The sequence below is a fragment of the Zea mays genome, chromosome 9 (assembly GCF_902167145.1).
Source record: "Zea mays cultivar B73 chromosome 9, Zm-B73-REFERENCE-NAM-5.0, whole genome shotgun sequence".
NCBI classification, from domain to species: domain Eukaryota; kingdom Viridiplantae; phylum Streptophyta; class Magnoliopsida; order Poales; family Poaceae; genus Zea; species Zea mays.
The window spans coordinates 143,924,890-143,951,810 of record NC_050104.1 but is presented as its reverse complement, the minus strand read 5'-3'; the positions used below and the strand labels follow the sequence as shown (position 1 = coordinate 143,951,810).

At 53.9% G+C, this 26,921-nt stretch overlaps 2 protein-coding genes across 2 annotated transcripts; both read right to left on the bottom strand.

Moving 5' to 3' along the window:
- Positions 1 to 14,767: 14,767 nt before the first annotated feature.
- On the bottom strand, positions 14,768 to 17,653 carry LOC542222 (fatty acid desaturase 7). Its single transcript, NM_001279611.2, has 8 exons — positions 17,058 to 17,653; positions 16,848 to 16,937; positions 16,702 to 16,768; positions 16,507 to 16,599; positions 16,212 to 16,397; positions 16,024 to 16,104; positions 15,324 to 15,461; positions 14,768 to 15,226 (listed from the first exon to the last, which is right to left on the bottom strand). Exons 1-8 carry the CDS (start codon positions 17,543 to 17,545, stop codon positions 15,038 to 15,040), a joined length of 1,332 nt encoding a protein of 443 aa, NP_001266540.1. The 5' UTR covers positions 17,546 to 17,653; the 3' UTR covers positions 14,768 to 15,037.
- Positions 17,654 to 25,337: 7,684 nt separating this feature from the next.
- On the bottom strand, positions 25,338 to 26,520 carry LOC103639271 (MADS-box transcription factor 31). The gene is made up of 4 exons (XM_020544767.1): positions 26,283 to 26,520; positions 25,780 to 25,849; positions 25,526 to 25,687; positions 25,338 to 25,358 (listed from the first exon to the last, which is right to left on the bottom strand). Exons 1-4 carry the CDS (start codon positions 26,468 to 26,470, stop codon positions 25,338 to 25,340), a joined length of 441 nt encoding a protein of 146 aa, XP_020400356.1. The 5' UTR covers positions 26,471 to 26,520.
- Positions 26,521 to 26,921: the final 401 nt, after the last annotated feature.

Sequence of the window (26,921 nt, the reverse complement as noted above, 5' to 3'; positions counted from 1 at the left end):
GTCCTGCTTCCGTAAGAGAGCTGGGGGCCGCCGTCGTCATAGAGCTTGTGGAGCGCCATCATTGCCTCTCTGGCGGAGCTGGCCGGATGAGACGTCGGTCTTGTTCTCCGTGACCCGAGTCGATTCGGGGAGGGATGATGATGGCGCCTCCTGTTGACGTGGCGGTCTGTGCCCTAGGCAGGGCGACGTGGGGTTTCCTCCGAAGCCGAGGTTGAGTCTGCCTTCTGTTGCCGTGGCCGAGCCCGAGCCAAGGGGTCGGGCGAGGCGGAAGTCGTTCGGCCGAGGCCAGGGCGGAGTCCGAGCCCTGGGGTCGGGCGAGTCGAAAGTCGTTCGGCCGAGGCCAGGGCGGAGTCCGAGCCCTGGGGTCGGGCGAGGCGGAGTTTCGTCGTCTTCCGGGTCTTAGCCCGAGTCCGAGCCCTGGGGTCGGGCGGAGCGGAGTTCGCCGTCTTCCGGGTCTTAGCCCGATTCCGAGCCCTGGGGTCGGGCGGAGCGGAGTTCGCCGTCTTCCGGGTCTTAGCCCGAGTCCGAGCCCTGGGGTCGGGCGGAGCGGAGTTCGCCGTCTTCCGGGTCTTAGCCCGAGTCCGAGCCCTGGGGTCGGGCGGAGCGGAGTTCGCCGTCTTCCGGGTCTTAGCCCGAGTCCGAGCCCTGGGGTCGGGCGGAGCGGAGTTCGCTGTGGCGCCTTTGGCAAGACCTGACTGCCTGTCAGACTTACTCTGTCGAGTGGCACTGCAGTCGGAGTGGCGCAGGCGGCGCTGTCCTTCTGTCAGACTGGCCAGTGGAGCGGTGGAGTGACGGCGGTCACCTCGGCTCTGCCGGGGGCGCGTGTCAGGATAGAGGTGTCAGGCCACCTTTGCGTTAAATGCCCCTGCAATTTGGTCAGTCGGTGTGGTGATTTAGTCAAGGTTGCTTCTGAGCGAAGCCAAGGCCTTGGGCGAGCCGGTGATGTGTCCGCCATAAAAAGGGGGCCTCGGGCGAGACGGAAGTCTCTCGAGGTCGGCTGCCTTTGGCCGAGGCTAGGCTCGGGTGAAGCGTGATCGAGTCACTCGTGTGGACTGATCCCTGACTTAATCGCGCCCATCAGGCCTTTGCAGCTTTATGCTGATGGGGGTTACCGGCTGAGAATTAGGCGTCTTGAGGGTACCCCTAATTATGGTCCCCGACAGTAGCCCCCGAGCCTCGAAGGGAGTGTTAGCACTCGCTTGGAGGCTTTTGTCGCACTTTTTTGCAAGGGGACCAGCCTTTCTCGGTTGCATTTCGTTCCGGTGGGTGCGCGCGAGCGCACCCGCCGGGTGTAGCCCCCGAGGCCTCGGAGGAGTGGTTACACTCCTTCGAGGTCTTAATACTTCGCTTAACGCTTCGGCTGGTCTGGTCGTTCCCTCATGCGAACTGGCCGTAGCCCGGGTGCACGGTCGGGGCCCAAGCTCTCGGGCTGGTATGTTGACGCTGTCAACGATTTGGCCGGAGCCGGTTTTTGCGAGAGCAGCCCCCGAGCCTCTGCACAGGGCGAGAGGACGATCAGGGACAGACTCGGCTTTTTACATACGCCCCTACGTCGCCTTTCCGCAAGGAGGAGGGGGGGAGTGCGCCATGTTACCCTCGATGGGCACCGAACATGGTGTCTCCGGTGAGCTGCAAGCGGGTAATCCGAGTGGGCGTCCGTGCCCCGTTCGTTGGGGGTCGGCTAGGGGCCCAGAGGCACGCCCAAAAGTACCTGCGGGTGATTTGCCGGACCCGGTCCCCTGGCGACGGGGTCCGAGGGCTCGATGCCTCCCTCCGATGGGATTCCGTTACAAGATCGTTCCCGCTGGTCTCGGAAATGTCCTAGGGTACCTCGGGAGCGCAGCCCGAGCCTCGGTTATGTATCGAACGTACCCCTGGTCATCCCTCGCTCGGTGTCTGAGGCGACTGTGAACCCTTCGGGGGCCAGCCTTCGAACCCCTGATCAGTAATGGGCGCGGAGCCCGAGTAGCCTGAGGCGGCCATGAAGCCCTTCGGGGGGCTGGCCTTCGAACCCCTGACCAGTAGTGGGTGTCGGGCCCACGCGATCTGAGGCGACTGTTGAACCCTCGGGGGGGCCAGCCTTCGAACCCCTGATCAGTAATGGGGGGCTCGGAGCCCGGTTCCTTCGCGGAGAAGGATCCCTTTCGAGGTATCCCCTTTCCCGGTCCCTGTTGCAAGAGATAGAGAAAGAGGAAAACGGAAAAGGATACGAAATCGGACGACGTGGCGTACCTTTTCTGACGCGGTTATTACGGCGAAGGTGAAGCGTCGCGCGCTCCTCCTGCCAGAAGCGCCGCGTGTCCCGCCGCGGAGTTAATGCAACGGGGCGATTGGTTGGTGGAGCGGCCGTTGCGCGCGCGCGATCCGTTCGAGGAACGGGTCACGGGTGCACCGTCTTCACGCCGTGAGAGGAGGCTCTCTTGCTGTCTTAGGATGGGACGTGAGCCTGGCTGACGACGTGACCGCTGCGCCCGCCCGCCTGCCACCGCTATTACTGCCGGCCCACTTTCGGTCGCTTTGACCGATGCGCCAGTCTGGCGCTGTTGGGTCGCCTCGAGTCGTGGCATAGGCTTCGCAACCGAAGAGGCGCGATGGTGGCACAAGTGGCGGTGCGGTTGCTTGCATGCAGCAACTGGCGCGCCGGTTGCTCGACGCGTGGGCCTGGGTTCCAAGCTGGCGTATCAGAAGTCGGAGAAGCGCGTCCATCTGGTGCGGTTGCATGCCGCCTGCATGGCTGCCCGCCCCTTCTGCCCGTTGGTCTGGGCGAAAATGGGGGGTCGCCTGTAACCGCTGGACGGTCGTGCGCACCATGCGCGGCGGTTTGGCTTCTTCTGCCCTGAGCCGGCTTGCATGACGTGCGGGACCCAGCCCCCGAGTCGCAGGGGAGGGCCTTGGAGCGTGTTGGAGAAGACTCGGCCCGCGGCGCCTGGGGGCGCACGCAGGGGAGTTGCCTTTAAAAGGTGGCGGGTGAGGTATCCGTATCCCGGAGGCGTAGGAATCCCTCGGCCCGTTCGGCCTTGTCGTCTGGGGCTCCTCTAGCTTAGTTGAAGAGACCCCTCGGCCGCCCTTCGATGGACCGAGGCCAGGGGTAGCGATATCAGTATGAACAGAGGCGGAGTTGGCTCGAGAATGGGAACCTGGTTGGCCGGAGCCTATCCGTGTTGTCCGTCAGCGGGGCCGACGCCAAAGTCGATCAGTCGAGGCCTCGGATCGGGCTGGCGCCCTTGGGAGCCGGTTGACCGAGGCCCCAGGGGTAACCGGTTGAGCCGCCTGCTCGGGCCGGATTCCCGGAGGAGCCCCTGGACCGCGACGCCGCCCGAGGCTGGGTCGGGCTTTGCTGAAGACGTCGTCGATGCCGAGGGTGCTATGGCTCCCTTCGGCGTGAAGACCTGAGCCTGCAGGATCAGATCATCTTGTAGCGTGTGCTTTCTGCGGCCGCCGAGGTCAGAAGAACACGCCCTCGCCGCGCTCGCGAAGCTGCGTCTTTTTTCCTCCTGTCCCGAGCATCTGGATTCTGTCGGTAACAGGGATGTTTGTGTGAGCGAGAGTTGCTTTTCGCGGAAGGGACGAGTGAGGTATCCGTATCCCAGAGGCGTGGGAATCCCTCGGCTCGGTCGGCCTTGCCGCTTACGCGTACTTTCACCCGTCCATGAGGCCCTGTCCCCGACTTAGTCGAGAAAGCTTGAAGGACTGCTTCGGCAGGAGAGCTTCCGAACGTGATGACTCGTTCGGTCCACGGAGTCGCTTTACCCGAGCGCAAGTTACTTATCGCAGAAAGGGACGAGTGAGGTATCCTTATCCCGGAGGCGTAGGAGTCCCTCGGCTCGGTCAGCCTTGGCTGCTTACGTGTACCTCGTCGTTTCCAGGATCCGCTTTCCGAAGTAGTCAAGAAGCACGAAAGAAATCCTGCTAAAAAGAGATCCTTTTTCGAGGAAAAATTTGACGCAGAGGGGGTCTCCCCCCTTTTAGCCCCCGAGGGAGGGTCGGGCTTTGCCGAGGCTAGGCCGACCCTTCCTTGACAACTAAACTTTGCGCAGGTACGAGGTATATGAACAACTTGAAAACATCTTAAGGGTAGAAGCGACGTAGCTGTTTGATGTTCCAAGCGTTGCCGTAGATCTCGCCTTGATTGCTGGCCAGCTTGTATGTTCCGGGCTTCAGAACTTTGGCGATGACGAATGGCCCTTCCCAGGGGGGCGTGAGCTTGTGCCTCCCTCGGGCGTCTTGTCGCAGCCGAAGCACCAGGTCGCCCACCTGGAGGTCTCGGGACCGGACCCCTCGGGCGTGGTAGCGTCGCAGGGACTGTTGGTACCGCGCCGAGTGTAGCAAGGCCCTGTCCCGAGCTTCCTCCAGCTGGTCCAGCGATTCCTCTCGGCTGGCTTGGTTGCTTTGTTCGGTGTAGGCCCTCGCCCTCGGGGAGCCGTATTCCAGGTCAGTGGGCAAGATAGCTTCAGCCCCGTAGACCAGGAAAAATGGCGTGAAGCCCGTGGCACGACTCGGCGTCATCCTTAGGCTTCAGACCACCGAGGGGAGTTCCTTCATCCATCGCCTGCCGAACTTGTTGAGGTCGTTGTAGATCCGAGGCTTGAGCCCTTGCAGAATCATGCCGTTGGCACGCTCTACTTGCCCGTTCGACATGGGATGAGCCACGGCGGCCCAGTCCACCCGGATATGGTGATCTTCGCAAAAATCCAAGAATTTTTTGCCGGTGAACTGGGTGCCGTTGTCGGTGATGATGGAGTTCGGGACCCCAAAGCGATGGATGATGTTGGTGAAGAATGCCACCGTCTGCTCGGACCTGATGCTGTTCAGAGGTCGGACCTCGATCCACTTGGAGAATTTGTCGATGGCGACCAGCAGGTGCGCGTAGCCCCCGGGCGCCTTCTGCAAGGGGCCGACGAGGTCCAGACCCCATATAGCGGAGGGCCAGGTGATGGGTATTGTCTGCAGAGCCTGAGCGGGCAGGTGTGTCCGCTTCGCATAGAATTGGCACCCTTCGCAGGTGCGGACAATTCTATTGGCGTCAGCCACCGCCGTTGGCCAGTAGAAGCCTTGCCGGAAAGCATTTCCAACAAGGGCTCGGGGCGCTGCGTGGTGGCCGCAAGCCCCCGAGTGTACTTCTTGCAGCAGTTCCCGACCTTCGGCGATGGAGATGCATCGCTGGAGGATGCCCGAGGGGCTGCGATGGGAGAGCTCATCTTCGTCGCCCAGCAAGACGAACGACTTGGCGCGTCGCGCTACCCGCCGAGCCTCGACTTGGTCGAGGGGTAGCTCTCCTTGACGGAGATATTGCAGGTACGGGGCCTGCCAATCTCGGTCCAGCGTGGCCCCGCTCTGCCCTTCCTCGATGTTCAGAGCCCCGCCCTCGGGGGCCGAGGGTACCTCGGGCTGGGCCGAGGGTACCTCGGGCTCGGGCGAGTCGTCGAGCTTGACGGAGGGTTGATGCAGATCCCGGGAGAAGACGTCCGGGGGAACTGTCGTTCGCCCCGAGGCTATCTTGGCCAGCTCGTCTGCGGTTTCGTTGTAGCGCCGAGCGATGTGGTTGAGCTCGAGCCCGAAGAACTTGTTTTCCAGGCGCCGAACCTCGTCGCAGTAGGCCTCCATCTTCGGGGTCGCGGCAGTGGGAGTTCTTCATGACTTGGTCGATGACGAGCTGCGAATCACCGCGGGCGTCGAGGCGTCTGACCCCTAGCTCGATGGCGATCCGTAATCCGTTGACCAGAGCTTCGTACTCGGCCACATTGTTGGACGCCGGGAAGTGGAGGCGCAGCACGTAGCGCAAGTGCTTTCCGAGGGGCGAGATGAAGAGCAGGTCCGCGCCGGCCCCCGTCTTCATCAGCGACCCGTCGAAAAACATGGTCCAGAGCTCCGGTTGGATCGGAGTCGTCGGCAGTTGGGTGTCGACCCATTCGGCCACGAAATCCGCCAACACTTGGGACTTGATGGCCTTCCGAGGGGCGAACGAGATCGTTTCGCCCATGATCTCCACCACCCACTTTGCGATCCTGCCCGAGGCCTCTCGGCACTGGATGATCTCCCCCAGGGGGAAGGATGACACCACAGTTACCGGATGGGACTCGAAGTAGTGTCGTAGCTTCCGCCTTGTCAGAATCACAACATACAGCAGCTTTTGAACTTGTGGGTAGCGGATCTTAGTCTCGGACAGCACTTCGCTGATGAAGTAGGCCGGCCTCTGAACGGGCAATGTATGCCCTTCCTCCTGCCTTTCGACCACAATCGCGGCGCTAACCACCTGAGTGGTCGCGGCGACGTAGACCAAGAGGGTTTCTCCGTCCACCGGCGGCACCAAGACTGGCGCCTTTGTAAGGAGCGCCTTCAGGTTGCCGAGGGCTTCCTCGGCCTCAGGGGTCCAAGCGAAACATTCGGCCTTCCTTAAGAGGCGGTACAGAGGCAGACCTCTTTCGCCGAGGCGTGAGATGAAGCGGCTCAGGGCCGCGAGGCATCCCATGACCCTCTGTACCCCTTTTAAGTCCTTGATGGGTCCCATGCTGGTGATGGCCGCAATCTTCTCCGGGTTGGCTTCGATGCCTCGCTTGGAGACGATGAACCCTAGGAGCATGCCTCGGGGCACCCCGAAGACACACTTCTCAGGGTTAAGCTTGACTCCTTTCGCCTTGAGACACCGGAATGTCACTTCAAGGTCGGAGAGGAGGTCGGAAGCCTTCCGTGTCTTGACTACGATGTCATCGACGTAGGCCTCGACTGTGCGACCGATGTGTTCGCCGAACACATGGTTCATGCACCGCTGGTACGTCGCGCCCGCATTCCTCAAGCCGAACGGCATGGTGACATAGCAGTACATGCCGAACGGCGTGATGAAAGAAGTCGCGAGCTGGTCGGACTCTTTCATCCGGATCTGGTGATACCCCGAGTAGGCATCGAGGAAGGACAGCGTTTCGCACCCAGCAGTGGAATCCACGATTTGGTCGATGCGAGGCAGAGGGTAGGGAACCTTCGGACATGCTTTGTTGAGACCAGTGTAGTCCACACACATCCGCCATTTCCCCCCTTTCTTCCTCACAAGCACAGGGTTGGCAAGCCATTCGGGATGGAATACCTCTTTGATGAACCCTGCCGCCATTAGCTTGTGGATCTCTTCGCCAATCGCTCTGCGCTTCTCCTCGTCGAATCGGCGCAGAGGCTACCTGACGGGTCGGGCTCCGGCCCGAATATCCAGCGAGTGCTCGGCGACATCCCTCGGTATGCCGGGCATGTCCGAGGGACTCCACGCAAAGACGTCGGCGTTTGCGCGGAGAAAGTCGACGAGCACTGCTTCCTATTTGGGGTCGAGCCCGGAACCGATCCGGATCTGCTTGGTGGTGTCGCCGCTGGGGTCGAGGGGGACGGCCTTGACCGTCTCCGCTGGCTCGAAGTTGCCGGCATGGCGCTTCACGTCTGGCACCTCCTTGGAGAGGTTCTCCAGGTCGGCGATGAGGGCCTCGGACTCGGCGAGGGCCTCGGCGTACTCCACGCACTCCACGTCGCATTCGAACGCGTGTTTGTACGTGGGGCCGACGGTGATGACCCCGTTGGGGCCCGGCATCTTGAGCTTCAGGTAGGTGTAGTTGGGGACGGCCATGAACTTCGCGTAGCATGGCCTCCCTAGCACGGCGTGGTAGGTTCCTCGGAACTCGACCACTTCGAACGTCAGGATCTCCCTTCGGAAGTTGGAGGGTGTCCCGAAGCAGACTGGGAGGTCGAGTCGCCCGAGGGGCTGGACGCGCTTCCCAGGGATGATCCCGTGGAAGGGCGCAACGCCTGCTCGAACGGAGGACAGATCGACGCGCAGGAGCTTGAGGGTCTCGGCGTAGATGATGTTGAGGCAGCTGCCCCCATCCATCAGGACCTTGGTGAGCCTGACATTGCCGACAACGGGGTCGACGACGAGCGGGTATTTCCCCGGGCTTGGCACATGGTCGGGGTGGTCGGCCTGGTCGAAGGTGATGGGCTTGTCGGACCAGTCTAGGTAGACTGGCGCCGCCACCTTCACCGAGCAGACCTCCCGGCGCTCTTGCTTGCGATGCCGAGCCGGGGCGTTCGCCGCATGCCCTCCATAGATCATGAAGCAGTCGCGGACCTCGGGGAACTCTCCTGCTTGGTGATCTTCGTTCTTGTCGTCGTCGCGGGCCCTGCCACCCTCGGCGGGTGGCCCGGCCCTGTGGAAGTGACGCCGAAGCATAACGCACTCCTCGAGGGTGTGCTTGATGGGCCCCTGATGGTAGGGGCACGGCTCCTTGAGCATCTTGTCGAAGAGGTTTGCACCTCCGGGGGGCTTCCGAGGGTTCTTATACTCGGCGGCGGCGACAAGGTCCGCGTCGGCGGCGTCGCGTTTCGATTGCGACTTCTTCTTGCCTTTCTTCTTGGCGCCGCGCGGAGCAGACGCCTCGGGAGCTTCTTCCGATGGGCGGCCCTGGGGCTGCTTGTCCTTTCGGAAGATAGCCTCGACCGCCTCCTGGCCGGAGGCGAACTTGGTGGCGATGTCCATCAGCTCGCTCGCCCTGGTGGGGGTTTTGCGACCCAGCCTGCTCACCAGGTCGCGGCAAGTGGTGCCGGCGAGGAACGCGCCGATGACATCCGAGTCGGTGATGTTGGGGAGCTCGGTGCGCTGCTTAGAGAATCGCCGGATGTAGTCCCGGAGCGACTCCCCCGGCTGTTGCCGGCAGCTTCGAAGGTCCCAGGAATTCCCGGGGCGCACGTATGTGCCCTGGAAATTGCCAGCGAAGGCTTGGACCAAGTCGTCCCAGTTGGAAATCTGCCCCGGAGGCAGGTGCTCCAACCAGGCGCGAGCAGTGTCGGAGAGGAACAGGGGGAGGTTGCGGATGATGAGGTTGTCGTCGTCCGTTCCACCCAGTTGGCAGGCAAGGCGGTAGTCCGCGAGCCACAGTTCCGGTCTCGTTTCCCCCGAGTACTTTGTGATAGTAGTCGGGGGTCGGAACCGGGTCGGGAATGGCGCCCGTCGGATGGCCCGACTGAAGGCCTGCGGACCGGGTGGTTCGGGCGAGGGACTCCGATCCTCCCCGCTGTCGTAGCGCCCCCCACGCCTGGGGTGGCGATGTCCATCAGCTCGCTCGCCCTGGTGGGGGTTTTGCGACCCAGCCTGCTCACCAGGTCGCGGCAAGTGGTGTCGGCGAGGAACGCGCCGATGACATCCGAGTCGGTGATGTTGGGGAGCTCGGTGCGCTGCTTAGAGAATCGCTGGATGTAGTCCCGGAGCGACTCCCCCGGCGGTTGCCGGCAGCTTCGAAGGTCCCAGGAATTCCCGGGGCGCACGTATGTGCCCTGGAAATTGCCAGCGAAGGCTTGGACCAAGTCGTCCCAGTTGGAAATCTGCCCCGGAGGCAGGTGCTCCAACCAGGCGCGAGCAGTGTCGGAGAGGAACAGGGGGAGGTTGCGGATGATGAGGTTGTCGTCGTCCGTTCCACCCAGTTGGCAGGCAAGGCGGTAGTCCGCGAGCCACAGTTCCGGTCTCGTTTCCCCCGAGTACTTTGTGATAGTAGTCGGGGGTCGGAACCGGGTCGGGAATGGCGCCCGTCGGATGGCCCGACTGAAGGCCTGCGGACCGGGTGGTTCTGGCGAGGGACTCCGATCCTCCCCGCTGTCGTAGCGCCCCCCACGCCTGGGGTGGTAGCCTCGGCGCACCCTTTCGTCGAGGTGAGCCCGACGGTCGCGTCGATGGTGCTCGTTGCCGAGGTGGCCCGGGGCCGCAGGCGCGGTGTTGCGCGTGCGCCCGGTGTAGACCGAGGCTTCCCGCATGAATCGGGAAGTCGCGGCATGAGGTTCCGAGGGATATCCTTGCCTCCGGGATGCAGTGCTCTCGGCCCGCCGGGCCGCAGCGCCTTCCAGGAGATTCTTGAGTTCTCCCTGGATTCGCCGCCCCTCGGTGGTTGACGGCTCCGGCATCGCGCGGATGAGCATCGCTGCGGTCGCCAGGTTCTGACCGACCCCGCTGGATGCGGGCGGCGGCCTGATCCTGACGTCGTTGGCGACGCGGTGCTGGAGACCTTGGGGCAGATGACGTATTTCTCCGGCCAGGGGTTGGCCCACCCATGCCTGTCCGACGTCCCGACGGATCGGCTCAAGCGCTCCTGTTCCCTCGTTGAGCCTGGCCTGCGCCTCGCGGACTTGCTCGAGTTGTGGGTCGTAACCCCCCGCCGGAGCGGGGACCACAGCTAGCTCCCGTGGGATGTCGGCGCGAGGCACCGGCCTAGGGAGATCACCATCCTCCGGCACGCCAAGATGGTTGCCTTCGGTGGGATCCCCTAGCTCGATGTGGAAACATTCGCGGCTTGGGCCGCAGCTCTCGTCGCCAAGGCTGCGGCTTCCATCGGAACAGTCGGATAGACAGTAGTCACATGCGGTCATGAAGTCCCGCACGGCACTGGGGTTGCCGAGTCCGGAGAAATCCCAACCAATGCTGGGATCGTCATCTTCCTCGGACCCAGAGGGCCCGTAGGTCGAGACGTCCGTCAGTTGGTCCCAAGGCGACCGCATACAGAACCTCAGTGGGGTCGCACTCGCCTCAATGAGAGCGCCCGCCAAAACGAGGTCGTTTGGCGGGTTGAGGCCGAGTCGAAATGACGCAAGATGGGAGTTAGTCGTTACCTTTTGGTCGACGAGGAGCGACGTAGTCACATCGGGGACTGGTTGCGCCGCCATCTCTGGTTCGAGGGCGACGTCCTGCAGGCTTTCCGCGAGCGCGCCGGCGTCGTCTTCTTGCTCGGGGTCAGCGTGCCGCGGGGGGACGGCGCTTGCCTCCGTCTCGAACGCGAGGTCGACGTCCGGCGTGCCTTCCGTCGGGGCGTCGGGGGCGTCGATTCGCTCGACGGCCGGCGAAGCGTGGCCTCCCGTCTGGCCTTGACGGCTCCGCCTCCTCCTCCGTTGGCGGGGGAGAGAACGGAGCGAGCCCGAATGTTGCTCTTCCACCACGCGGGGAAGATGTCGTCGATTCCGCCGCCGGCGGGCGGGTTGTCGGCCGCCATTGTCGTAGTCGCGCGGCGGTGGAAGAAGTGTCATGTCGTAGCTGCCGTCGAAGGACATGAACTCCAGAGTCCCGAAACGAAGCACCGTCCCGGGCCGGAGAGGTTGCTAGAGACTGCCCATCTGGAGCTTGACGGGGAGCTGTTCGTCAGCACGCAGCAGGCCCCTACCTGGCGCGCCAACTGTCGGTGTTTCGAGACAGGGGGGTCCCTAAGCCGACGAGTGAGTGTGCTGCGTGCCCCAGCCCAGATGGGTCGAGCGCGTGGGCGAGCGCGAAGGGGGGAGAGGCGAGGCGGCCGGAGCCGAGCGTGAGAGAGGTGGAAGTCCCGCGGCCTTCGTGTTCGTCCCGCGCCCAGGTCAGGTGCGCTTGCAGTAGGGGGGTTACAAGCGTCCACGCGGGTGAGGGAAGCGAGCGGCCCCAAGAGAGCGCCTGTCCCGTCCTCGGTCCCGCGCGGCCAACCTTCTCTGAGAAGGCCCTGGTCCTTCCTTTTATAGTCGTAAGGAGGGGATCCAGGTGTACAATGGGGATGTAGCAGAGTGCTACGTGTCTAGCGGAGGGAGAGCTAGCGCCCTAGGTACATGCCAACGTGGCAGCCGGAGAGATCTGGGCACCCTGCTGGCGTGATGTCGTGGCTGTCGGAGGTACGGCGGAGCCTGATGGAGGGACAGCTGTTGGAGCGGTCGAGTCCCTGCTGACGTTGTCCTGCTTCCGTAAGAGAGCTGGGGGCCGCCGTCGTCATAGAGCTTGTGGAGCGCCATCATTGCCTCTCTGGCGGAGCTGGCCGGATGAGACGTCGGTCTTGTTCTCCGTGACCCGAGTCGATTCGGGGAGGGATGATGATGGCGCCTCCTGTTGACGTGGCGGTCTGTGCCCTAGGCAGGGCGACGTGGGGTTTCCTCCGAAGCCGAGGTTGAGTCTGCCTTCTGTTGCCGTGGCCGAGCCCGAGCCAAGGGGTCGGGCGAGGCGGAAGTCGTTCGGCCGAGGCCAGGGCGGAGTCCGAGCCCTGGGGTCGGGCGAGTCGGAAGTCGTTCGGCCGAGGCCAGGGCGGAGTCCGAGCCCTGGGGTCGGGCGAGGCGGAGTTTCGTCGTCTTCCGGGTCTTAGCCCGAGTCCGAGCCCTGGGGTCGGGCGGAGCGGAGTTCGCCGTCTTCCGGGTCTTAGTCCGAGTCCGAGCCCTGGGGTCGGGCGGAGCGGAGTTCGCCGTCTTCCGGGTCTTAGCCCGAGTCCGAGCCCTGGGGTCGGGCGGAGCGGAGTTCGCCGTCTTCCGGGTCTTAGCCCGAGTCCGAGCCCTGGGGTCGGGCGGAGCGGAGTTCGCCGTCTTCCGGGTCTTAGCCCGAGTCCGAGCCCTGGGGTCGGGCGGAGCGGAGTTTGCTGTGGCGCCTTTGGCAAGACCTGACTGCCTGTCAGATTACTCTGTCGAGTGGCACTGCAGTCGGAGTGGCGCAGGCGGCGCTGTCCTTCTGTCAGACTGGCCAGTGGAGCGGTGGAGTGACGGCGGTCACCTCGGCTCTGCCGGGGGCGCGTGTCAGGATAGAGGTGTCAGGCTACCTTTGCGTTAAATGCCCCTGCAATTTGGTCAGTCGGTGTGGTGATTTAGTCAAGGTTGCTTCTGAGCGAAGCCAAGGCCTTGGGCGAGCCGGTGATGTGTCCGCCATAAAAAGGGGGCCTCGGGCGAGACGGAAGTCTCTCGAGGTCGGCTGCCTTTGGCCGAGGCTAGGCTCGGGTGAAGCGTGATCGAGTCACTCGTGTGGACTGATCCCTGACTTAATCGCGCCCATCAGGCCTTTGCAGCTTTATGCTGATGGGGGTTACCAGCTGAGAATTAGGCGTCTTGAGGGTACCCCTAATTATGGTCTCCGACACTAGCCTACCCCAACGTGCTTGTGACAAAAAGGCTTTGTTGTTGGTTGTTGGTTGGTATGCTTTTATGTGATTTATTGTGCTTTTTTTAAAAAAATCGACTAAATAAAGAAAAAAGGAAAAAAAAACACCTAGGAAACGAAATGTCATGTGTCCGATTTTAGGAGATTTGAGAGGAACTAATGTCTGGTTTTGTGAGCTGATTTTTTTTGTGTCCGCCTAAAGATTGTGGGAACATACGGGCTGCATTCGGCGCTCTGCCGGTCTGCCCGCGTGCGCGGCCTCCACTCGGCTCCGCTGGAAACTTCCCCGTCTCCTTGGCTCAAGTGCTCAACCAGCTGCCGTCGCCGCTCCCAGTTCTACAGGAGACACAAGGAAACGAACATTTGTATTGTATGTATCGACCACACGTTAAAACAACAGCTTATTACGGGAGGAGCAAGCACGCCGCAAAGAAACGTTCAAACCCAGCACAGTCCTAATGTCAAGGTCCAAAAGTTTTTCGCGGGCGACAAGAAAGGTATTAAGCGCTCGACACAGTGATTCTGATGTTCTTCACACTTTTCAATTCTTCAATTTCTTGTGGTTGGGGGAAAAACTGTTAGGAACGAAAGAATTCAGCAGATCAGAGAAACGATTGCTTTTGTCGGCGCCTTTCTTGCATGTTAGGGATGTGTTCGATACTTCAACTCATTCCCAGCCGGGCGGCGTCGTGCGCGTCGCTCTCAAACTTGCCGTCTTGGCCACACCATGAGGCCTTGTTTGTTTCTGTCGGATTGGTGGGTCGGAATGATTTCTAACCGAATTGCTTCTCTAATTTATATAAACTTTAATTAGAGCTTGTTCGTTTCACCGTTAATCCATATGGATTGAGTGGTATTGAGTCGGTTTAAATTCATAGCAAGTCAAAATACATCCCAATACATTCCAATACACTTCAATTCACATGGAATTAGAATAACCGAATAAGGCCTTAGGTGGAACGATTCCGGGTGCAATCCGACACAAACGAACAAGGCCTGAGGGCCTTGTCCGGTTTAGGCCCTGTTCGATTAGGTCGGATTGTGGTCAGAAATTATTCCAACTAATCAATATTATACAAATAAACTTATTATTCTAACCGGAACAGTTACAATGAAACAGTTCCGGAGTAAGCGAATATGCCCTTAGGCCTTGTTCGTTTGTGTCGGATTAGTGGGTCGGAACGATTTCTAACCGGATTGCTTCTCTAATTTATATAAACTTTGATTAGCCGGAACGATTTCGGGTGCAATCCGACACAAACGAACAAGCCCTTAGGCCTTGTTCGTTTCTGCCGGATTGGTGGGTCAGAACGATTCCTAACCAGATTGTTTCTCTAATTTATATAAACTTTGTTTATGCGGAACGATTCCGGGTGCAATCCGACACAAACGAACAGGGCCTTAAGTGGATTGGAGAGATTTGAGTGAGTATAGCAAATTAAGATCTATATTAATCTCTCTCAATATCCTTCCATCCCTACGAAATGGGGCCAAAGAGGGAGACAGGGACGCTGGATGGGACTCCGACCACGGCCAGTCGTGACAAACGTCAGGAACCCACTTGTATTGGAATGGATCCCACTGGGACTCTCAACAGCAACTGCCACCAGCCCACCACCATTCACGAGGGCAGCAAAAGACAGCTGACAGAAAAACATCGCTTTACTCTCTTTCATTTGCCAAGCGAATGCAATGTTAAAGAAGGCATTTCGCTATCCTATGATCAGGCTCATGTCGCACTCAGGACAGCTGAAACATATAAATAAGATATACTCCTCCGTTCTTTTTATTTATTTATCGCCGTTTAGTTCAAAAATGACCGAGCTGACGACAAAAATATCTGAGAACGGAGGTAGTACGTATAGAGCTCAGAAAGCTTTCTATGTAGCTAACTCTCTCTTTTTTTCACTCTTCACTGTAATAGTATACCTCTTGTCCAAAGAATCGCATGCTGCTACATCGGAAGCAGCATCCGCCTTGGACCATTGGAAAGAATTACATTTAACCCTCTCCATACATACATGGTACTACTTCGCCAGCTTACATTCTTCAGTCGACGTACCCACTCACGCTAATCAGAGGTGGAGGCTGGTCAGGTCTTCAGGCACAGCCCCTCCCCGAGAAAAATGAAGAACACGCTACGCTCTATACTCCCTGTCAATCGGATTTTAGTGCAGAGGTGCTCGTTTTCGACTCAGCTTGGTAGTAGACCACATCTCCGGTATCACTGACATAGTGGTCTTGCTTCAAGCTCTGTGCCAGCACCCGGAATAGGTGCCACGGCAGAGCACCCGACTTCTTCGGCTCTTTGTAGTACTTGCCAAGAACCGGCTTTGCTGCCTCGGTCTGCAGGCCACATCCAAAAAAAAGCAGGTCTTATGATCTAGGCGAAGAAACTTGCTGAAAAGAAAAGAAAAAAGGCAAGAGTAGGGGAAACCCTTACCGCCTCGATGAGATGGTAATGCGGGATCTGAGGGAAGAGGTGATGGATGACATGAGTTCCGATGTCGTGATGGATGTTGTTGATCCATCCGTAGTCCCGGTCGAGCGTCGTCAGTCCTCCACGCAGATAACTCCACTCCTAATATAGAAAAAGAACAATGTGGCATCAGTAACTAGTCTACTTTCAAAAGGAAGAATCTGGATAGAGTACTTTAAAATTAACAGTGGTCGATAATCTGAAAAGTAAAAGGCGAAAGGATAGAACTTTGATTTGCAATATCCACCACTAGGGTTTATATGATTCAAGGTGTCTCAAGTTCTAGCTGCCCGTTTGCAAACAAAGTGAGTCCAGATGTCGAATAACTATCAGTCTACCAAACATATGTGTACCAGCAATAACAGAGAACCTACAGACGCTGAAGTCAAGTGTTGTCGTGGAAAGCAGCCAGTTTTATCCAAAATTCAGGTGACTGAAACGATGAAGGCACTGTGCATCTAACATTTGTGGCATGGTGTGTCCTTAGGCATCTTCCATTTCTAGGACTAGATGTATTATGATTCTACAACTCGCTGCAATTAATAACATCCTGACTTAGCTGATGTAAGCATTCAGAAGCTTATAAGCAACCAAAAAATGGACGACACTAGTTTTTGAAGATTGAAACATCAACAAATTGGAAAACGGCTTTGCTAATGATCACCTTTCCACGGTACCAGGGAAGCTTGTCTTCGTGGCCATGATGGTGCAAGTATGTGACCATATCCAGCCAAGCAACAAATACCTGCACACACCAGCAGGAACATAAATTTACAGCACCACAGACACCACCCATTCAAATTATCTTTTTTTGCAGAAGTTGGGCCGAAGAGGAGGGCATGCCGCTCTTACCAAGTATGGGACTCCGTAGAGCTTTAGCATCGGAACAGGACCCATCAGAAAGGTGAGACCGGCCAGAACACCAACCATGGCCAGCCAGGACGCCGTCGATGTTATGATGTCATTCTTTTCAGTAGGTTGGAACAGATCACTGCCTGGGTTGAAGTGTGATCCTGACTTCCCTGGACTCCTCGCAAACTACATAACACACATGAACCCGCATGGCAGGAATTTAGCACCACTACCACGCTGTAAAACAGAAAACGTCCGATTCATGCGTCATCGATAGACATGTTCTTAGCCTCACCAAGTATAACGGGAACGCGAGCAAGGGGAACGGCATGGTGAACCGCAGTTTCCTAGTCATAAAGTCCAGGCTTTTGTACAGCCTCTCTGGTAGCTGCAAGTAATCGCAATCCGAGAAACCATCATTCATCGACATGCGCCATCAGCAATAACTTGTGAAGCTCCAACAAAAGAGGGAGAGCGACAGGAAACCTACCGGGTGCCAGGACTCGTCCTTCTCAACGTGACCGTGGTTTTGATGGTGCGTCCTGTGGCTAATCCTCCTGAAATTCCATTCACTTACAACATCAACGATGATCCTCGACAGAAACTAACGAGCATAGGAAACATGGGTAATCCTACCATCCGTGGTATGGCACAAGAATGGAGGAATGGAGTATGTGGCCGACGACGCTGTTTAACTTGGGGTTGTTCGAGAAGCTCCCGTGTCCACTGCAAACAGCAGATATGCAGCAGGAGTCAAAGGCCTAAAACTGGCATGAATGAAAATAACAGGACAAAAAAAAGAGTATCCAATGTTGGGCACGGGACCGTGGAGGGCTGGAGGCCTACCAGTCGTGGCCGAGGACGAAGAGCGCCCAGAACATGGTGCCCTGCGCGGCCCAGTAGAGCGGCCAGACGAGCCAGCTGTCGAGGCGCGCGGCCGCTGCGGCGAGGCCCAGGACGACGGCGACGTCGCGCAGCACGTAGCTCATGGAGCGCCAGGGGTCCTTGACCCAGCAGTGCTTGGGGATGGCGGCGCGGATCTCCGCCAGCCCGAACGGCGGCGGCGCCCCCGGGTCGAACTCCCCGCCGGCCGCCGCGCCCTCCTCCTGCCCCGGCGCGGCGCTCGGCTTGTCCTCCTCGACGGCGGCGGAGGCGAGGCGGGTGGGCGCGGAGACGCGGAGCGCCCAGTCGCGGTGGATGGACGCGGACGCGGGACGACGGCGCGGCGCCGCGGAGAGCGCGGGGGGTGACGGCGCCGCAATGGCGCCCCGGCCGGCGCGCAGGCGGCGGAGCGGCGCGAGGCCGCAGCACTCGGAGAGCACGAGCCGGGCCATTGCCGCCGTCAGCGGGGCGGGTGGATGGATGGATGCCTGGATTGATGGCAATTGGTTACAGTCCAGTCCACACACACACACCCCCGCCGCTGCCGCCGGTCTTCTGCGTTCGGGACGGGGGTTTGAGTTGAGCGTGCGGTGGTAGAGTGGCCTGGCTTGTCAGGGCAGGCTGAGAGAATCCAAGTACTTTTATACCGGGCGCGCGAGGCCACCGTAACAGGCGAGCCGGAGATCGGCACGCCGCCGCACGCGGTGCGGTGGACTCGGACCGGAGAACCGGAACGCGGTACCGGACTGGAATGTGGGTCGGGCGCGAATCGAGAGGAGCTGAGGCACGTGTGAATCGTTGCGGGTCGGGTCAGGGGAGCTTCGACGCCGGCGAGCGTGCCTGCTTTTTAATACGTGTTGACTCCCTTGGGTTGGGTTGGGTTGGGTTGGGCCTCGTGTGGAAATCGCATGGTATCATGGTATGCGTAGTGCTCTGCTCATCCATAGCAGCTAGCTAGCAAGAGGAGACAAGTCCATGATCAGTTCTTAGTTGGTCATATCCCCCAACCCCCAACGAAGTACACTGTACACGTACAACAAAAGTACATGTTAATGTCGAAGCGAAGAATGATGCATGGTGGTTTGTAAGCTTTTTTTTTTTTTTGTAGCCAACTGACGCACAAGCTCTATCTAAAGAACATTACGAGCTAGTAACAAGTTGGCCTGTTTTTTTAATGATAAAGTCGTCTCAGTAGCCAACAACTTAGCTCGGTTATAAATGTACGTGTAGCAACTTATCAAGGAGTATATATATTTTGAGTAGTCATGTTCTCACAGCATTATTATATATTTATATTGAACTCTGAGAGACATATACAAAATGCGTCTCCGTTTTCGATGGTCCCTATGTTCCGTACCAGTACAGTACTAGGGCCTGCACTGGTCAAGATATACGACTTCTTTGCAACAAAGCAAACGGGAAAATAAAAAAGAGACGGCTTGTTACCTTACTAGTACGGTGCATGTGAAAGCCTGTAACGTGCCGTGGTGCAGGTGCGCCCACGTAGCCGGGCGCTCTTGGCTGGTGGTGGTGGAACTCGCGGCCCCCGGGCACCGTCGATCGACCAGAGGACGGTGGTGGCGCGCCGAGATATTTTTCCTCTCTCCAAGAGATGGACGGACGTCGGCGCGCGGTGCGATCTGGCTGACACGGCCAGCCCCCGCGCGGGGGAAGGGAATCTTGGGCGGATCCTACCTTTTTTTGGTGCGACGTGGTGTGGACCTGGTGGTGGGGCTCGGCTCGGATCCTAGTCCGTGGCCGGAGCAGGATCTAACGACCGGTAGGGTCAGGTTTTGATTAGGCTTGTCGTTAAATAAAATTAAATAAAAATACTAATATCAGTAGGTCATGGAAGCTTAATTATTATACTAGGTGTGTGCCCGTGCGTTGCCACGGAAGTCAAAATTTAGTTCTAAAATAGTAATCATTTTAGAAAATTAGTGAATTCAAACAATACTGATGTATATGTTTTATAGTTACATACTCGTGCATTGCTATGGTTTCTATATATATCACACAGGTAGACATTATAGTCTTTGATGATTCATTCACGCACTCCATCTACATGCATAAGTTTTAATAAAATATATAAAGACTATCTTAAACTCTTTGATGCAATAGCTCAAAGTATAACAACTTGGATCTCCACGGAGATGCATGCTACATGCAAGCAATAGACCAGGCAACCATCAAAGCAGTTTAATACTGATAATATTTCTCAATTGGAGCTACACAGTGACAGCTACACAGTCCTGCAATAGCGAGCAGCCCAGTAGAACCTTGACCTTACCTAAGATCAAAAGATTAATCACAACCGACCTCACATTTCTATTTGGTTTGAGGAATGGATCAGCACATTCTATCAAATACAAGGTCTTTTTTCATCTTTGTCTATGGAGGAACTCTCCTCGTACGATCAGTCTCATTCTTTTTGAGTCATCCCAGAGCAAGTACCTATTATCCCTTGCCTAATCACAACATTGTTCAAACCATTCCTACATAAGAAAGTAGAGAATCAAATGTAGTGCCAATTTATTAAAAAAACATCATGGAGCACAGTAAGCGAGTGCTCTGTATATGTTTTCCAGATATCCTTGGGCAAGGATGCGTGATAAAGATAATAGTGTGTTTACCTTGCTAGGAAAATCTCCGTATAAGTATGATGGAATCATCTCAACCCTGTTGTAGCCAGTTTGCCTCATATTTTCAGAATTACTAATGTATTGTACATTAATAAAACATAGTAAGCGATGGTTGGTCATGATTCTTACCTGATCTGTGACACTCCAGGACAGCAGGTATATTGTTCAGATGCTTCCTTAGAATAGCTCACCATTCTTGATCAATTGCAAAGGATAGTAGACATCTAAACCTCGCAAAAGAGAAGCGTTCAAAACAAAATTATTGCTGCTCAGATGTCGATTTCATGCAAAAAATGAAAATGAAAATGAATACAGGTCACAAGAGTACAGGTCACTTTGCAAACATAAGCACAAAAACCAAACCATATAGATTGCCTTACATGGTAGTGCTCAATCTAATGATCTTCAGCAGCTAAATTATACTTGTACTCGCTTCTGTAAAAGATCGTGATGTTACATATAAATAACAAGTAGTTAAGAATAGTCCCAGCGAAGGCTAATGTATTCATTTGCAGCTTCCAAAAACAGATAGAGGAGCACTGACAAGATAAACTTACAGAGAAGGTCAGCCAAATCGAATGATCTTGGTCCATGAATCTGCCCTCTTCTTCATGTGTGTCTCATCCAATTTCGGGCGGAAGAATGTCATGTTCTCCTTATGCAAACATGCAAATACCTACTCCTTGGTCCAAACTCCTGCAGCTAACCCGACAGCGTATGCAGGTCCACTTGAATTATTGGCAGGTTTCAGCTTGATCAAGTGTGTACAAAAGCCTAGAATGACTATGTAAGCAAGTTACGGTGACGTGCCAATGCAATGACAATATATAACAGTACACCAAGGTCAAGAGTGTATCCTGATGTTTGCCATTATTCCTTTAGATTGTCTTCTACACTTCCATATAACATACAAGAGAAGTGTACATTTATGTGTGTTTACACTTGTGATCTATTTACAACAAGAAAATTAGTCCATACGATTTGCTCTGGAATGCTCAATTTAATCAAGTTACAGTAACGTGCCAATGCAATGACAGTATATAACAGTACACCAAGGTCAAGAGTGTATCCTGATGTTTGCCATTATTCCTTTAGATTGTCTTCTACACTTCCATATAACATACAGGAGAAGTGTACATTTATGTGTGTTTATACTTGTGATCTATTTACAACAAGACAATTAGTCCAGACGATTTGCTCTGGAATGCTCAATTTAATCTGCAGGTTATACTCTAAGTTGTAAAATTGTATAGGGAATAGTTCATACCTGATCAAAGAGGTGGTAGAGGGCTGGGAAAGTTTTCTTCTTAGCAAGGTAACCAGAAGCCCCAAGTACAACAATAGATAGACCACCTTGCTCTGAAGGAAGGTCTAGATCTTTAGACAAAGAATTAAAGTTGTTTCGCCTAGATGGCAATGAAGATCCACTTGACATGACAAATGGTACGATTCTCTTCTACTTCTACAATAACACACCTATCCAAGTGAGGAAGATACTAATGAACTTGAAGTGACCCAAATTTATCACAAACATGTCCGTATTGTTAATGAAATGTCCAAGAACAGGTAAGGTAGCACAACAAATCAGTTCGTCCTGTTGCATGCAACACCATTTTTATGCTAAAAAGAGCACATCTACTCCGACCTAACTTGAGACAAAAACTGGACATTATCAGAACATGTAACCATGACACCAAAACAATATATGTCAAGTAGGGTAATTATGGCAAGACCGACATGAGCAAACCTGGAAAAATCAATAGCACATGTATGAAGTAGCAGACATAACAACTTTGAATAGACATTTATATTTTTTTACTGTGGCAATGACTTCTAAAAGTTTAAAGTTGGTGTCTTGGAACAAGAGTAACTAATAACAAAAATTACAAACCCTATTTTTTTATTAAAAACAGCAAAGTTGGGCTACACGGGGCTTAATAATACAACTAAATGTGACCAGCTGTGGCTTATAGAAGCATAGCATAAGGCACATATAACAAAAGGAGGATGTAATCCAATAAGCATTCAGTTCAACAGCAGTACCTTTCCAAGGCATGCCCAAGCTTCAGACAATGACATATCGAGATGAAGTGCCCTAATAAATCATAAATGGATGTTGCTTCAAAGCCAGATAACTTGACATTAAACCCAAAGTAACCCCAAAAATCCTTATTAACTGGTTCCAACATCAAGGCATCCAGTGACATTTTCTTTGGCAGCTCCCTGTTGCACAAAAAAGAAAATTTTAATACTCCTAGACAACTCATAAAATACCATCTGAAAAGTAGTATGGTATTATACTATGCAAAGAAGCCTACCAAACATTGGGGTTGAATTTTTTTATCATCCATGGAACAAATTAGATCAAGACAAACGGACATATCATTGTGAACATCAACTTTCGAAGGAGTAAGTTGCAAAGCATGTTGATATGAGAGTTTTGCACCATTTGCTGCTAACAAACACGTATTTCTCCACTCTTGAATAGAATATTTGAACATTTGTGCATCCATGACCCTTTTGATTTTCCCCTCCACCTATGGAAAGCATCTCGCAAGCGCGAGCTGACACGAAGCAGGCAAGGTATATAGTAGAATATAATATTGTAACTCTTCACATTATAAGTAGATGACAAGGAGACTTAATGATGGAAAATCAAATACCTGAACATGTCCATGCAATTTCCAGATGCATGAAAGGTTTCCCGTCAAAGAAGTACAAATTCTAGAAGCTTCTAAAGCTTCATATGAGAAAACAAAATATATGGTGATGCTATACAACTATGGTCTATTCAATGATATTTAAAATGCTAGTATCAAATCAAATTACCTTCAACGGGCTAGCAGACCAACCAAAGGCCCTAGTAGTTACACAATTCCTTGCCCATGCAAGCAATGCAGAAGCAAGGCCAATGTATGCTAAATGATTACATGGAGCTCAGTCAGTTCTTACATTTCTTTTGGAAAGTTACTTTAATTTGTAAAACCTCTAGTGAAACTGTGACTTTGCAGACAACCAACGAAGGCATGGAGTATGTGATGTGAGTAAGGCACTGAAACGTTGATTGGTACCGCGGCCAAAAGGCACCTGCACCACATGCACGAATCTGCCAATCATCCCAAGGCCCCAAGTACCCAAACGCTTGAAAACCTACAACCAATCCCAAAACCTCTAGCATCAGGTTAGATTCGAGTTGGCTTACTCGAGGTAGTTGTCGTTGAAGAGGTCCTCCCCATCCAGGTCCTCGTCGGTGGCCACTGCAGCGGCGGGGTCCTCATCATCGGAGAATGCTATCGACATCTATTGTGGATCAAATCGTTTCTGTACAAAAATGTACTAATTATTAGCAGGGATCACCATCATCCTAAAATATCTAATTGGACCGGGCCACAATTTTAATTGATAGCTTGGTCTGGTCAAGCATGGGAACACCAGATAATCCTAGGTCTGTCGACAAGGGCTTCAAATCAAACAAAAGAAAATAACAGGGCTGCTGGCAAGTGACAATAAGACTGCAACATAATGATCCCGATGCACTCTGTTCTGCAATGCATCACATTATTATCACCAAAATCATCCTAGAACTGTAGGGCAAAATATTTGTTCTAAAAAATTTGTGCCCGTTCAGAACATTAATATTTGTTCTACGAACATTAATATTTGTTCTCCCAAGAACTGTAGGGCATCAACACACCAAGGTGAAGAGATGCTACTCCATAACATCGAATAGGAGCCAGATGGCAGTGGCACCAGCAAGTATCGAGCATGAGATCTTCTTGTTCATCCACAGGACAAGATCGACAGCTGCAATCGCATTTGCAAAGAAATAACCACACCAGTCCAAAAACCCCTAACAAATATTCCAGATCTGTTAAAAAATCCCTAATAAATAGAGCATGTTAGGGTTCAACGGTGAGCACGACTCACATGTAGGTCGGGGTCGGAGAAGAAATCTTTGGCTGGGGGACTGGTTACGGCGGCGTGATGGAATCCTAGGGCTCTCCATCAATCCTATGCTCTCGGAAGACATCCATCACGGTGTAGCAACGCGGAAGGGAGCGGGGACTGCAGTGCACCGGCTCACCGACGCTTGGAGAGGAGGACGAGCGGCTGGGGCGCGCCGGCGTTGGGGAGCAAGCGGAAGGGGGGATGTCGGGAGGAAGTTGATGGCGCGCATTGGGGTGCGGTGGGGATGAGGGGGCGCCGGAGCCGTGCGGTGGGCAAGGTCTAGGGTGCGCGGGCAACACACACGGTCAGTGCAAGCGTCGTGGATGGGGGCATGTGGGGTGAGGATAGTAGGGAAGGCAGGAAGGACCACCATCCTCGGTGATGGGCGAGCGATTTGGGGTGATGCCGAGGCCGCGTGTTGTCGACGGTGTCGGGGCTCACGCGCGCTGGCGATGATGGAAGGCGCCGCACGTTGTCGACGGTGTTGCCCCCCCCCCCCCCCGCGCGCTGGCGATGGTGGAAGGCGCCGCGATCTGGGGAAGGCCAGGGATTACGGTGGAGGCAAACAAGGCAGTGATGGCGGGCCCCACGCGCGCTGGCGACGGTGGAAGGCGCCGCGATCTGGGGAAGGAGCGCGTGGCGGGGGCGGGCCGCGAGATTAGCGGGGGCGGAGGGAGGGCGGAGCCACGGTGAAGTGGTGGACGCTGACACTCCGTTCTTAATAGAGTAGTATAGATGAGAATGCGGTGTTCTACCAAAACCAAACTACAAAAATAAGCTGGATCTTATATTGCAACACATGTCCTACAAAAAATTTGAAAACAATGCATGCATAATCTGTTCAACCGAAGATAGCAAAAAATAATTTGTAAAATTGCAGGCTACTAAACAAGCCTAAGCATAGTAAGAAGCTTCAACCGCAAAATATGTATCTTCGGAATATGACAAGAGAAATACCATAAGTAATAAATACGCCATATCTATTATTTCTACTTTCCCTCAAAGATGACCATACCAAAAGGACGGATGATATCAAATAAAAAAGAACATTACTAATTATATTCCATGCTAAATAATCTAGCCAAACAGCAAGATGCTATCGGAAGATCAGAAATTCACCCCTAACATCCTAAAAGTTGAATCTTTATGGTGTCCAGCATAAAAATTGCCAACCTTAACTTCGATTCATACACCATATACACCAAAAATATCCAGTAATCGGCTGCTAGCAGGTAGCCATCAGTTCACCGTACCTGTGAGCATTGCGAGAGCAGCTTTGCCCATGGCGCTGCGGGTTGATGTTGCTCCGGCTCCTTTCTCCTCTTCGAACTCTCGGCCACAGCGGAAGAAGGCTTATCCGCTCCTTGATCTGCATCAAAACCCCATGAACGCGATTCCAAACCAGCCCCCACATATAAACATTGAGCATTGGATAAATTACCAAATAAATTACTATTACAGTGATGTTTATATCTTACTATTACATCAAAGAGTTCTCGGAAGAAGGCTTATCCGCTCCTTGATCTGCATCAAATACAACATAACTCTTGTGTGTCACAACAACTCGGGCCTTTTGAAAGAGAGATGTGTACAGGCTACCAAGCGACGGATCGGAGGTTGGAATGTTGCGTACCCTTTGGCGGATCTCGAGCAGCTACTGGTCGAGTAGCTCTTGCTGCCAGAAACAAAACAAAGTGTGTGCTCAGCGTTAGCACTGAGGGTGAGGGATCTCCCAAGACTATTTTTTTCGTCTTCTTTTTAGGATAAAGAACTACAAGAATCTACAAGGCTACTCCATCAATCAATATGTCGGCGCGCTAGTTAAAGTCAGTGCATAGTTACCTTCCTGAGGCGAACTTTGTACAGCGAGAACTCGATCTGCTGCTCAAGGTTGCTCAGATCCTGCACGGAGAACGAGGCCAGGTCCTCCGCCATGTACTGCGCCATGATCATCCTCAGCCTGTTCCTCTCATCCTTCATCCTAGTCATCTCCTGGACGATTTTCTTCATGGGAAAGGAGGGGGCGATTATTAGGTGGTTATACATCACTGGAAAACAGAGATTGCAACATATTGGTTCAAGAGAATCAGCCGCACCTGCTGGATGTCCATCTCCTCGAAACGGGTGCTAGGGGCTTTCAGGTACCTGTCAAAGACGCTTGCTATTCTGCAACCAGAAGCAGCAGTGATATATAGCACGGTATAAAAACGTCGTAAAACCCCTCATGGGTGCTCAGTCATAAATAATAACTATTGAAACTATTAACCGCTGGCAATAAGAATATATGATACCGGTCTTATACCACACACATAATCATCATCTCTTCTTTTTTTACTGAAGGCTTCAAACTGTATATGGTAAGTTAAAAGGTTCCATGATGCATGCCAAGCTATAAGATTGTAGTTGGCAGGAATAATTGCAAATCAGTTCTGAAGCTCTCATGAATTTTTTGAACTCATTACTAAAGTCTAAAACCTTATAGCAGAATAAAGCTGGACCTTATATGTTACTGTACTAAACAAGCTTCAGAAATAAATAAATAAATAAATAAATAAATAAATAAATAAATAAATAAATAAATAAAGAATGCTTCACGCACCTCCATGGAGGGCTGGAGTACTCGTACATCCTGCCACTGCCAGAGAATATGATGACTCCGATTTGCGCATCACAAAGAATGGCTACCTCGTTTGCCTTCTTGAACAACCCCATCCGCCTCTTGGAGAAGGTAACTTGGCGGTTTGTTGGATTCTCAATCTTCTTCAGCTCTACTTTTCCATGCCCCATTGGTACAGCTTGGTGCTTCTACTCTTCTCTTCTATTCAACCTACAAGAACATATGCTGCGAACATTGACAGTCATGATTCAGGACACCAAAGCACAACCATGATAAGAAACAAATAAATAGTTCATATGCGTGAGAGGAGGTAGAAGCAAATGACTTCAAATCACCAAGGCCATGAAATAAAATTAACAGACATTTTCAGTCTTTCAGTTTCATGAAGATCAAATGAATTTAAGAGCTCGAGAAGATGAAAAGATTTGAAAAGCATGAGAAGATGAAAAGATTTCATATGTATGACCAAGAGATGACAACAAATGGCTAAGCCACGAGAGATGAAAGCAAATAGGTTCACATGCATGATACAATAGAAAGTTATCTATACAGGAACAAAATCATCAAAAACATATGGTTGGAGATAGGCAGATGGAGAAAAGATAACGGGGAAAGAGATAG